Consider the following 14,080-nt stretch of genomic DNA (forward strand, 5'->3'; position numbering starts at 1 on the left):
ATATTTGTAAAAATCATCGTTAATGACAAAACTCATTGTTAGAACACACACAGCGATGTATGTGTCCCACTAATGAGTTTGTTTGGCATGGCATGAGGAGTGGGAAAAGATGAGTTCTGTAATTTTATCCTCAATCATTTATTTGTAAGCTTTATCGACATTTTTCATTCCCTGGTAGATTCCCTTTACAATAAAAATGACTCCAGGTGCCTCTCCAAATCTTGCCCAAACAATTCAACATGCCATGGTTTTGCAAAAGACAGCAATTGCCCTTGTTTAAACACAGCCATGAATTTGGACAAAGATTGTGAGACCATGACAGATCCTTGATTTCCCAACCCCTGTCAAGGAAATGCCACTAGTGTGAACACCCCAGAAGAAAGGAGCTTTCTGTGCCAATTTCCCCTTGGGTATCATGGGATGACCTGTGAAACCGCCAGCAGCTCCTGTGGCTCCTGTCAGCACCAGGGGACTTGTCCCAAGGACCCTGTGCATCCTGTGTGCATCTGCCCTGCTGGATATGCTGGAAGATTCTGTGAGCTGGACCACGACGAGTGTGCTTCCGGCCCTTGCCACAAGGGGGCAGTGTGCCAGGATGGACACAATGGCTGCTCCTGCATGTGTCCCTGGATATCAAGCCAGGCACTGTGGCTTGGAAGTGGGTGAATGTGTCTCAGATCCTTGCAGAAATGAGGCTACGTGCCTCCACAAGTTCGGAAGATACACTTGTCTTTGTCCCCGAGATTATTCTGGAAAGTGTAATTAGATTTGAATCCCAGATAATGTAATTCACTTTCTGTTTCTTTAATGTAACAGAAGAGGTGACGTTTTATCGCCCATCCAATTGCTTAGGAAAATTAATCACACGATAGAAAGCTTCCTAAACCACTACAAATCCACTGAGTTTAAAGGTTTGTGTACTGTCACCGTTGTTGCTCCACATGGAGCCCTACATTATTTAAAACTCAGATTCAGTCTGGAGGCAGTGGGTTCTCTGGGACCCAGATTTCCAGGTCAGGGCCATTCACGGTCCCAGCTCAAGTGTGACCTCTACTGCCCAGAGCCCAACATTGCAGCCTGCTGGAAAGGCATGTATCCATGGATTGGTTGGGTACATGCTGAGGGCTTCTAGAGCTGGTGTGAACAGCAATGACAGCCAGACTGATGGAGCACGGCACGTGAGATAAGTTCTGATTTTATTAAGAAAGAGGTCACTTCTTGTTTAATCTCTTGAAAATAGCAAATGAAAGTAGCGTGCTTTTCAAACATAGAATCTCGCACACTCTGAAATGGGTTAGTCTGAATGAAACTTTATATATATTTTAATATTAGTTTAGTCCCTGGAAGAATTTTTGTGACAGGATTTTACAGTTAAGATGTTTCTATTTCTTACAGAATCAGCCACAGGAGCTGTTCGCTGTAACAGCTTTCAGTTTACTGTTGCTGTTTTTAGCTACATATAGTTATAAGGATACGGCGCCATAAAATGAATGTTTCCACACAGAATGCACCACACAGTTCTGGTACTTTTTGAAAGTCAATTAATTGTATATATTTAATGGCTATAAGCAAGTAGCAATAAACATCCAAATAAAATATGAAAGTTATAGTCAGTTACCCAGATGTTTTATCTGTGAAGCCAAGCATCTGGAAATACAAAAACATCTGGATGACTGACTGTACTTATCACTTTTCACTCAGCTAGTTTGGCATCATGCCCACACAGACCAAATCGTTTTTGTCTCTATCAGTAGCAACGAGCTACCATAAGAATGATGTTAAATAATATTAAGAGTAATACAAATAAATCTCCCCAAAGTAAATCGTTGCTTGAAATTGCATCTGGGCTTATACCATATATCAAGGTCACTTTGAAGCCAAAATAGTTGAACATATAAATGGAGCTTCAGTACTTAAATAATGGTTTATAACGTCTGTCTTAAGCATTAGGAAGCAATCTGGGTATAGACCTCCGAGTATGGATTTTATTTAAATTAAAAAATAAAATTTAGAAAAGTGTTACTGTTTGAAACCACTGATTTGGCTTTCTATGTTAACACTTTCCAGAAAATATAGATGACTAAAATACCAAAGGACGTAATCCAATGTCATATAGGTAAAGGCACCATGGAAAAGTGGGTTGACAAGGTGGACAGGAGAACACAGGAATAGCAGAAACATTTTCATGTGCACAGGCAAGTCAGTGTACCTTACATGGATTAGGATGAAACAGAAGAAGGCATATGAAATTACCTCCCTCTGCCCCTGCATATGGTAGGTGTTTAATAAGTGCCAGTGGCTCCGTTCAGACAGCACTATGGGAAGTGCCCAGAGAGCACTATGAGAACTACCCAGAGAGCACTATGGGAGGTGCCCAGAGAGCACTATGGGAATTTACCCAGAGAGCACTATGGGAGGTGCCCAGAGAGCACTATGGGAATTTACCCAGAGAGCACTGTGAGAATCTACCCAGAGAGCACTGTGGGAATTTACCCAGAGAGCACTATGGGAGGTGCCCAGAGAGCACTGTGAGAATCTACCCAGAGAGTACTGTGGAAATCTACCCAGAGAGCACTGTGGGAATTGACACAGAGAGCACTGTGGGAATCTACTGAGACACCACTATGAGAGGTGTCCAGAGAGCACTATGGGAATTTACCCAGAGAGCACTATGAGAACTACCCAGAGAGCACTATGAGAACTACCCAGAGAGCACTATGAGAACTACCCAGAGAGCACTGTGAGAATCTACCCAGAGAGCACTATGAAAACTACCCAGAGAGCACTATGAGAACTACCCAGAGAGCACTGTGAGAATCTACCCAGAGAGCACTGTAGGAATCTACCCAGAGAGCACTGTGGGAACTACCCAGAGAGCACTGTGGGAACTACCCAGAGAGCACTGTGGGAATCTACCCAGAGAGCACTGTGGGAATCTACCCAGAGAGCACTGTGGGAATCTACCCAGAGAGCACTGTGGGAACTACCCAGAGAGCACTGTGGGAACTACCCAGAGAGCACTGTGGGAATCTACCCAGAGAGCACTGTGAGAATCTACCCAGAGAGCACTGTGGGAATCTACCCAGAGAGCACTGTGGGAATCTACCCAGAGAGCACTGTGAGAATCTACCCATACACCACTATGGGAGGTGCCCAGAGAGCACTATGGGAATTTACCCAGAGAGCACTATGGGAATTTACCCAGAGAGCACTATGAGAACTACCCAGAGAGCACTGTGAGAATCTACCCAGAGAGCACTGTAGGAATCTACCCAGAGAGCACTGTGGGAATCTACCCAGAGAGCACTGTGAGAATCTACCCATACACCACTATGGGAGGTGCCCAGAGAGCACTATGGGAATTTACCCAGAGAGCACTATGAGAACTACCCAGAGAGCACTGTGAGAATCTACCCAGAGAGCACTGTAGGAATCTACCCAGAGAGCACTGTGGGAACTACCCAGAGAGCACTGTGGGAACTACCCAGAGAGCACTGTGGAAATCTACCCAGAGAGCACTGTGGGAATCTACCCAGAGAGCACTGTGGGAATCTACCCAGAGAGCACTGTGAGAATCTACCCAGAGAGCTCTGTGAGAATCTACCCAGAGAGCACTGTGGGAATCTACCCAGAGAGCACTGTGGGAATCTATCCACAGAGCACTATGGGAATCTACCCACAAACACTATGGGAACTGCCCAGAGAGCACTATGGAAATCCATGTTGACCAAACATTCCTGGGTGAGCATAGGTCACTCTCCTTAAAGTCATGATTGACCAGTATCATTCTAGGGGAGGTAATTTTGTACCTCACAAGTACTGAGTCCTACCAGGTTATAGTTTTAGTGGCTATATATGTTAAAAAATAATTATATAAATAATTTTTCAAGTATTTATCATTTCTGTTTTTCATTCCTTCCTGGAAAAGTGAAAGAGGAATCTATTATTGTATTATTTTACATGGCAGAAATAAAGATGTTAAAACAATACTGAAAAACCATTTCAGAGAGAGAACTGGAATGAGCATGCACGTCTTCCATCAGCCATTTCAGGGCTCTTGCCCATAATGTCACTGATGGAAATTCTTCACAGACAGGGTTAGAAATAGCCAGGCCTCAGATGGCAAGCCATGTACCTGGCAAGCAAATACTATTCTACAACATACCATTTTTACTGATATAAAACTTAATTTTTAATTCTTCTTTTTCTTCTCAAAGAAGAATCAAATTTCATATTCTGACGTCCCTTTTAACTTAGGTGTTTGTAGCATCTAGTCACAGTTGTAAATGGCAGGTGAAGGTACACTATCCTACTGCATTTTCTATCAGGAAATGGGGCAAAATCAATCAAACTACTAACAACTGATGAAAATCCCTCAATATCATTTTAATACATAATTGATTATTTTGGATTATAGGCACAGAAATAAAGATGGTTAAATGTAGACAGTCCCTCTTTTGTATATTTTACAAACTATATGCAAATTTGATTGTGGTGTATCAGATAATATTTTGACACATTCAGCAGGGTAGTTTGTTATCTCAGTGTGACTACTTTTATAAATCTTAAACTTATTTTGCTCAGTAAATAATCTTCATCTACTATTTTTTGGGGGGTAGATATAGAATTTTAAAATGTAACAATATCTTAAAATGAAGAAGCTTCTAATAATACCACTAATTACATTAAATTTAAGTCACAAACTGAAGTAGTATTTTACAACACTACAGAAGATGTGGACTTACAAATGCCTATGTAAAATCTTTTAGCACTTAGGGAAATAAGAGCACACCATATCTGTACAAGAAATGTTTGTAGAAAGAACAAGTATTGTTTTTGTTCTTTAGCAAATACTTTGTATGGACCAGGTACTGTGATAAGCACTTTAGGACAGATTGTATTTATAGTAATAACCCTATGAGGTTATTGCATCTATTGGAAACAGAGATATGGAAAGGTTAAGGAACTCACCCAAAGTCATACAGTTAATGAAAGGCCAAGATCCCAACCCAGGCCATTTGCTTTGTAGTCTGAGCTTTTTTTTTTTTGCTTTTTTTTTTTTCCCCCCTGCTCTATATGACGCATAACTAAACTGCTTAAAAATAACTGAACAACACTGACCAGTCCCTTTTAGGCTTCCAACCAAAGTACAGTTACCAATAACTTTGTCCTAAAAATGACTTGTTTCCACGGACTTAAAAGCTACAAACTGTTGTATGCAATGGCTATTTGTCACAGCCGCTCTGTGCCACCCCTCACACCCGTGCCAAAAAGTTACTATCATTACAATTAAGGAGGAAAATTATTTTTGGTAACATAACACTTGACAAGAGCTTTGGCAAACAAAGCATTGCCAAGTAGCTAGCATATTAACACTTTGCTAAAACTTTTCTTCTGTGTTGACTTTTTGAAAAGGTGTAAACTGTGAGTTGGAAGTTGATGACTGCTGGTCCCAGCCCTGCCTAAATGGTGCAATGTGTCAGGACGCTCTGAGGGTGTATTTCTGTGACTGCACCCCTGGGATCATAGGGGAGCATGGCGAAGTCAACATTGATGAGTATACCAGCGAGCCGTGCCTCCACGGGGGACTACGCGTAGATGGAGGCAACAGGCACGTTTTCACCTGTGTTTGGGTGACTGGCTTAGAACTCATTGGCCGGAACTAGTATTGCAGGTGAGTTTGGAGATCTCACTTCCTTAATTTCAAATTTTCAGATTGCTTTATATTTTGACAAAAAGTTGTAACATTCATATTTTACTCAAAAATGCATTCTTCATTGGTCATCAGTCCAAAGAGTGAAGATTTTCCAAGTCACTGTTGTAACAGTTTGGAACTGTTAACATTACAGACAATTGCGAGCTTTTCAATTCCATGAAATAAGCCTGTTGTTGATAGGGTAGGTGCAAAAGCAAATCTAGAGGTTGTTCTACATGTGATTATAAGGTTGTATTTATTTAACAAGCATAGAAATCAAGTGGTGAAAAATAAATCCTTTAGGAATTTTACATAAACAGTGTTATTAAATTAATTTAAAGCAAGAGAACATAAGTCATCATTCACATAATGAGGGCTTTTCCTGCTTTTTCATAATTTATTGTTTCATTTTTCATAAGGGACCTTATTAATGGGCTCTCCATATAAAACAATGAAATGATGGTATAAGTCATTCTCCACTGCCTTCACAAATATTAACAACTCTATTTATTATTATTTAGTAATTTATTCAGTATTTCTGATGCTTGACATCCTGTGTCTATTCTTTCTATGCACATTCAATTACCACGATAACCCGGTGACATATTTTCAATTTATGGATGAGGAAACTGAAGTAAACAATCATGATTTCCAAATAATTCTGCAGGAAAAATTAAAATACAAAAGCTGTATTGAAGATCAACAGGTATTCATGTGCAAACACATAAATGATTTCAGGCTTATAAAGATAATTTTCCAGCATTTTTTGAGATAAATAGTAAAAACATTCCACAGGTCTCAGATTGATGGACAGGTGAAGAGACAGAATAAAGATATTTGCTCTCAATACGACCAGGAGTTGATGTGATCATTTCATTTTACTCTCCAGATACAGCTGTAACTGCACAGGGACACACTGTGAAACCTTGTTGCCTTTATGTTGGTCAAAACCCTGTCACAACAATGCTACATGTGAGGACAGTGCTGACAGTTACACTTGTCACTGGCCTGGTAAGTGACAAAATATCGTCCACCATTTAAAAGAAATTTTTTTTTTTGGCTTAGAATAGAAACAAATCACTTACAGCAAATTGAAACTAAAAATTCTTATTGTTAAAGGTTTGAAACCAACTCATTCTTCTAGTTATCACTGTGTAATTTAATTGTATTCTTCAGTGCTCACACATACCTGCTGCTACACTATGCATTGTCTAAAGTAGGTTACCAAGCTACCCAAGCACCAGAACCTTCTAAAGGAATAGAGAGGAAAAAAAAAAATCAATGGAAGAATCAATTTCAGAATGATCGTCATGGAGAAAAATTCACTAGAAGAAGTTTCCTTTTTCTCTAACATGTTTTCTTTGACACCTAGAATACATCGAAACCCATGAAACAGTATTGAAATCCTAGGAGCAGGGATCATAATTCATGAAGTCGGTCAACATGATTGTGATGGTCCCATAGAGGATGGAGAATGATATTCCAGAAATAGGAATATCCCCCTAAGCATTTATCATGTAAAGGAGAATACAAGTTAAACATTCATAAGCCAGAACTAAAAATTACACATCAAGGGTAATTCAACTTGAATGTAGCAGTGACACCAGACTCAACAGAAAACAGTCTGTCACATTTTGAGTCATCAGGCCATCTCTTAATATTGATGTGAATTTTGGAAACAGCCTGCTTGACCTAATTTTAACCTAATTCTCCCTGGGATTGCAGTGATAGAAATGAAAGAGCATTTCACCTCTCTTCTTTCTTGGTCCACTGGAAAAAAAATGATAAAATCTTGTGATTATTTAGTATCGAGTTGTTATAAGCTTACTGATCACCATCTCCATCTCCCCATTCATTTTATTGTCTAAAGAAAGGAGAATCCTGTGGTCGAGGAGGAAACCTGGAGACCGGGATCAGTCCACTATCTCCATGTTCAAGGGATATTTAACATACTTTGGTTAAAAATATTTTGTACGTAAAAAAAAAAAAAAAACAGACATGAACAAGGAAGTGAACGTTTCTTCTGCAGCTCAGAAATCCGTGTACGTTACATGTCTTCCCACTTCAGATAATTAATAGGGCATGTCTGTGATCCTTTGGTCATTGGCTCAAATACTGAAAAATTTCCCAAACGTGTCGTTCCACATCCAGGTCACCAACCAACACTCAACATTCAACCGACATCCTGGACAGGACAGCCTCTAATTGGGGTGAGTCACCTCTTAATTCTTAAGTTCTTCATCTGCAAGTGAGGGATAGAAAAACAACTTGCAGTCGTATTGTTGTGGGAGTAAAATTACAAAAATAGAGCCTGGCATATCTTAGGTCCTCAAAACAGGCCCCGACTGCTACATAGTACGTTCTATCACAGGGAATTACGGGAGAGATGGCTTGTCGTGGAGTCAGGCGGTTAAGAAGACCTGCCTAAAAAAAGACAAACCAGGATGTGTTCCATTCAGTCATGGATTCAGGCATGCAAGCCACATGGATTCCAGTGCCAGCTAGTATATACCAGGGATCTGGGGACCAAAAAGACACGGCCCCTTCTTCCAAGGAGCTTAAGTTGTAGTAGGGAGAAAGCAGGGGAATGCGTCTAGCACAATAAAAAGCTGTAATACATTCTATAGAAGGAAATGAGGGGAGAAGAAGTACAGGGATGATTTGACAGAGGAGGCACCATTTTGGAAAACTGGAAAGATTACTAAGCATATCCCAGAAACACACTCAGAAGCTGTGTGACTTTAGACAAATTACTTAACTACTCTGAGCCTCAGTTTCCTCATCTATAAAGCACAAGTAATGATAATATGTCCACCTCATAGAGTTGCTTTGAAGCCAAATCCAGTAATAGATGTAAAGCTCCTATTTGGAGACTAGACCCTGTGGCTAATACATACTGTGTTTACCCGAAAATAAGACCTAACCAGAAAATAAGTCCTAGCGTGATTTTTCAGGATGACATCCCCTGAACATAAGCCCTAATGCGTCTTTTGGTGCAAAAACTAATATAAGACCCGGTCTTATTTTCAGGGAAACATGGTAGTAGTCTATCATTTATTCAAGGAAAGATGAGAGGAAGGAAAAGAAGAAGGAAGAAACGGCAGCAAGCACACGCGGGAAAGAACATGCAGTCGTGGAACTCTGAGTGATTGTTCAAATGTGCTGGACTCTGCAGGGCTGGTGGCAGAGAGATGGGCTGGGAGCAGATAAAACAGAAGCCAGCTCACAATGCTGCTTGTCTGCCCTGCCAACTATGGGACAGGGAGGTGACACATTGGACTTGTTCATTGAAAAAGAACTCTCGGGCGCTTTAGAGGAAGATGATTGAGAGGAATAAACCTAAAGGCAGGAATCGAAAGAAAGAGTTCTCACTAGTTTGAACAAGAGAGAAATCTATTTGCCAGAATGAAGATGAGCGTAGCCAGGGTGCCGCTCAGGGAATGGGCAGCCACGAGGCTCATTTAGGACATGACATGACGTGGGCATAAAGATAGGGGCACAGATTTAGTACACTCCTGCTTCCGACTTTCTTTCTTGGGGGACTGGATGGATGGTGATTTGGCCTAGACAGAAAATTCAGAATGTCTTTGTCCCTCTGCTCACTGTTGTATATAAAGAGAAGCTTTGATGCTGCAAGCTATTCCATGTCGAAGAAAACAGCATCGCTTTCGATCACGAGACCACTGCCATTAAACACAAGGCAAGTACCCACTGTGATCACTGCATAGGGTCCTCATTTCCAAAGTAATTAATTACAAGATGTGTCAGTCACTTTAAATGCTTATCTTAAAAAGTTCCTGTTCCCCAGATAAGATTGGATTTGTTTAAAAAAAAAAAAAAAAAAGTAAGGACCCTGGGGACTTGATTCAGTATCATATTGTTTCTTTGTACAGAGTTTTACAGAAAAACTTGTCAAAACTATTGAATAGAGCCTTGCCTGAAGGGGTCTATTTATACACACGGCTAAAGGGAACAGCAAACAAAATCCCCACAGGCCTCAGCGGTGGGGACTGGACCGGCAAGACTATAAATCAGAACGGAGCGAATAAGATAATGCATGAACCAGAGAGCAAAAAAGGTTTTAGAAGGTTCTAAATGACTTCCTCACCAGGTCGGTGTGTGAGTCTTGAGACTGAGAAGAAAAATTGAAAATAGCTGGATCTTTCCTCCGTAAGTCCTCTGGAGCGCAACAAATGCCAGTTTATAAAAACTGGTTGTGAAACCATTGCTGAGTATTTGTACTTATCTATTCTTAAGTATGAATTCAAAGTATTTAAAAAGTAGATGTTTAGATTTAAGAGACTGAGGATTCCTGGTGGGAGGGTCACCACAAAGGATTGTGGGATCTTGGTCTCACATGTGTTTTCAGTTTCCTTTTTCAACTGTAAGTTTCTTCTTCAGATGCTTGAGAAAGACCCCAAAGGTCATATGTGACAAATGCATTGTACTGGTGAGCCCCAGAATTTATGTTGTTGTTATAATTTAACGTATGACCCTATTCAGGTTTTTATTAAAATTACAGAATGAGCAATCGTATCATATTCTCATTATTTGCTTATTAATAGTCAGTTCTCTAGTTTATTTGCTAAACTAGGATTATAATCTAAATGGTTGATGAATACTATTTGAATCTCATTCAGTCATTTTAACCTGCAGTTAAAATGTTCAGGTTAACCCCAGCTTATCCTGAAGTCCCATTTTATTTCAAGTCCTATTAATCACATATTTAAAGAAAATGTCAGTCGATATATCAATACAAGTGAGTCCACTGCTCCTGCTATCTATGTCCATGGACCCTCCTCCTACGAGCTTCCCCTTCTGGCTTCTTGAGGGTGGCGCAGCCTCTTGTCACGTGGTGCCTGGACGGTGGCCCCCCTTCTTTCTGGCATCCGTTCCAGGGTTGCAGAGTGTTGACTCAACAGCCCTTCTGAACGTGTATCCTGCAGGATACACAGGTGCCCAGTGTGAGACCGACATCAATAAATGCATGAGTGACCCTGCCAGTCTGGTGGGGAGTGTGTGGAGTTGTCCTCAGACAAACAACATGGCCACCTGGCTGGGCCGCCTTCCTCACTCAGCATCCCCGCAGCTTCTGGCTACATGTGCCTCTGTCCACCCGGATTCACAGGTGAGGCCCAGGAGGTGGACAGGACTTTCTAGCGTTTTATGGTAGATCAGGCATTTAACCAAATGGTGTATTAGCAGTAAATCTGTGCTGTACAAACTCGGTTGCTATGGTGCAAAGGGTCCCCCTTGTGGGTATGGAAAGTCTTGTTTCACAAACCATAATTCCTGAAATCATGAGGAAAATGTTACAAATAGGACTAGAAGAGGTATATGAAGGGGGAGAGATTTTTATACATTATACTGGCAGTTGGGGCCCAACTCAAATTCTTCATCTTATAAACTTTCTAGAAAATGTTGGAATTTTTATGTTACTAATTTTTATAGTGGTGTTAGATTTTTGTTACTCACATTTGCTTTTAAAAAGTAATGTACTTATTTATATTTACACTGAGAACAATCATCTACTTTCAAGTAATCTTCCTCAACTATCCTGTAGCTAAAATTGTCCCAGTATATCAAACTTAAATGACTCATTTTCTACAGCATTGTTACTCTAAAACCCAGAGGAAATTTTCAGGGCTTCCTCACTTCCAATGATTATTTGTGTTTCTGTCTGCTTCTATGTTGTGAAAACTTTCAGAAGTTTGGAGACTGTACTCATATTTGGTCATGAATAGGAATTTACTTACAATTGCCTAGATGGCACAGAAAAAACTAATTACAGTCCAGATTTCTATTTTATTTCTTTCTCAATAGATTAAGTGACACCTGAGAAAAATATTTCAGTTGTCACTGGGGATTTCTGAGGAAAGTAAATGAGAAATTAGAAAAAAATGAGGGTCTGTTGACAGTACTCCCTTTTTCAATGTATCAGTTTTGAAGTTTAATGATCTTTGATTCATGGTAATGTTTGCTGTAAGATTGCTCTTAGAAGATGGTATTTCCTTCCACTGTCCCCTTTTTGAGGACACAGGAGAAAGGCCTCTCCAGTATCCATGTCAGGATAAGTAATATTTTTCCTGAAAAACTTCTAGCTTGCATGCTTTTTCCCTTAATAAAATGCATGCAAATAAATCTTTATAAACGATAAAGAGCCTAAAATAAATCTTGGAATACATCATATTTTCCAGTCATATAGGCTGCTAGAAATCTGTAGGTAAGGTTGGGTTCTAATAGCATATAGCTTTTTCTGAAACATATTTATGTATTTACCTCACCCCTGGGATTATTTAAATTTCCTTTCTGTTTCTTATGGTTGCCTCTTTTTAAAATTTCTTTCTAAATTATTTGATCTTGGTAGAGCGTATGTATTTTTGTCAGCTACTTTTAAATCCTTCTTGGAACAAGGTTTGGGGGGATTATAATTTTATTTTAGTATTAAATTTAGGGTCATAAAGAGAAGATTCTATTGAAGTCCAAGGCCATTGCTAATATTGCCTCATCGGATAAAAGGATTTGGTTGAACAACGAATCTGCAAATCCCAACAGGAGAGGCAGTGGAATGTTCCATAAAAGTGTATTGGACTTGATTTCTAAAGATGTGCCAAGAATGACTATATGAGTTTAGAAGTCCTGGCTGCCCCAAATCTTCATGGTGTAATGAAATAGTTGATTTTTTTCACCCATGTGAATCCCAAAAATGGGTTATCATGATCAATTGTCCTCCAAATGCCGATTCAGGATCACAGGCTCCTCACTTTATTTATTTTTGTCATCTTCAAAATGTGGCTTTGTTTTCTTTGGAGGGATTGTAAATAGTACTGTATTTTTCATTTCAGTTCCTATATATTCATTGCTGGTATATAAAAATGTGATTGATTTGTGTGTACTGATGTTGTATCCTGATACTTTGTTGAACTCATCTAGGAGTTTCCTTTTTGTCAGTGCCCATGGGATTTTTCTCCACAGACAATTCTGTGATCTGCAAACAGGGACACTGTTATTTCCAGCAGAGGTTATTTAAAATTAGTGCTGATTCTTCTTTAAATATTTTGGAAGAATTTTCCAGTGAGAAAATACATGCACATTGCCTAGAAGGGGTCTTGGTACAGGAAAATCTCAGCATTTTCCACCATCACGCGTCCCCACTGGGGACTGTGGGCTCATCATTTTCTTTCCAATCCCTCAGACCACGCTTGGTGCAGACTTGGTAACCAATAAACTGTGGGATAAATGAATGATTTTATCATCTCTCTTGTTATTTTTTTACAGGTTTATAAATTTCACTGATTGCTTTTTCGAAGGACCAGCTTTTTATTTCATTGATTTTCCTATTGTTTTCTGTTTTTAATTTCATTGACTTCTGTTCATTACTATATCCTTCTTTTTGTTTGCTTTGGGTTTATTTTGTTCTTATTTCTTCTAGATTGTTGTTGTTGTTGTGTTAATAAACAACAGAAGTTTATGTCTCACAGTTCTGGAGGCTGGAAGTCAGGGTACCAGCATGGTTCTTTTTCTGAGCAAGTCTTTATTGTCCATTCTTTCCCAGAGGATGGTTTGTTGAATGTAGAATTCATGACAGACAGTTCTTTGCTTGCAGCATCTGAAAAACTCCATCCCACTTCCTTCTGTACTCCATGGTTTTAAATGAGAAATCTGCTGTCACTGCATTGGTGTTCCTGTGTAGCTAATGCATCATTTTGCTGGCTGTTTGTAGAGAGAAAATAGGAGAGTGATAGTACCTTCAACTTTGTCTTTAGTTCTCAGATGTTTATTTATTATGTGTCTTGGTGTCAATTTATTTTATTTCATTTTTTCCCTATTTGGGCTTCATTCAGCTTTTCAGTCATTCATCTGTGGATTAATGACTTTTGCCAAATTTCGAAAGTCTTTATCTAATTTTTCGTTAATAGTTGTGCAGCCCTGCTTTCTTTTTCCACTCCTGAGACTTTTATAATACAAATTATGAGCCTTTGGCTATTTATTTTTTCACAGGTCCCTGGGGCTCTGTTCATTTTTTTTTTCCCCCAGTCTGTTTTCTCTCTGTTGGTTAGATTGTGTAAATTGCATCGATCTGTCCTCAGACTCACTGATTTTATCCTCTTTCATTTCCTCTCTACTATTGAGCCCACCCAGGTAATTGCTATTTCTCCTATCGTATTTTTCACCTCTGTGATTTCCATTTTATTCTTTTTTGTAACATCTGTTTGTTTCCTGATATTTTCTATTTTTTCATTCACATCAAGAGAATTTGTAAATGTTTATGAAATCACTTTTATGATGGCTACTTTAAAAGCCGTGTTAGATAATTCCAACATCTGATTCAACTCAAGTGTTGACATCATTTCATTTTCTTTTATCATTCACGTTGTGTTTTTC

At 39.4% G+C, this 14,080-nt stretch overlaps 1 protein-coding gene across 1 annotated transcript in view; it reads left to right on the forward strand.

Moving 5' to 3' along the window:
• The first annotated feature begins 300 nt into the window (after positions 1–300).
• The window catches only part of CRB1 (crumbs cell polarity complex component 1), a 52,532-nt gene continuing 38,752 nt past the window's right edge, over positions 301–14,080 (forward strand). Inside the window, 6 exon segments of the mRNA XM_088799306.1 lie at positions 301–617; positions 619–758; positions 5,416–5,611; positions 6,585–6,706; positions 10,642–10,686; positions 10,689–10,823. Of these exon segments, the coding sequence (XP_088655432.1) occupies positions 316–617; positions 619–758; positions 5,416–5,611; positions 6,585–6,706; positions 10,642–10,686; positions 10,689–10,823 (940 nt within the window). The 5' untranslated portion in view covers positions 301–315.

This window comes from Rhinolophus sinicus, chromosome 6 (assembly GCF_057876585.1).
Source record: "Rhinolophus sinicus isolate RSI-liver-muscle chromosome 6, RSI-T2T, whole genome shotgun sequence".
In the NCBI taxonomy this organism is placed as follows: Eukaryota; Metazoa; Chordata; class Mammalia; order Chiroptera; family Rhinolophidae; genus Rhinolophus; species Rhinolophus sinicus.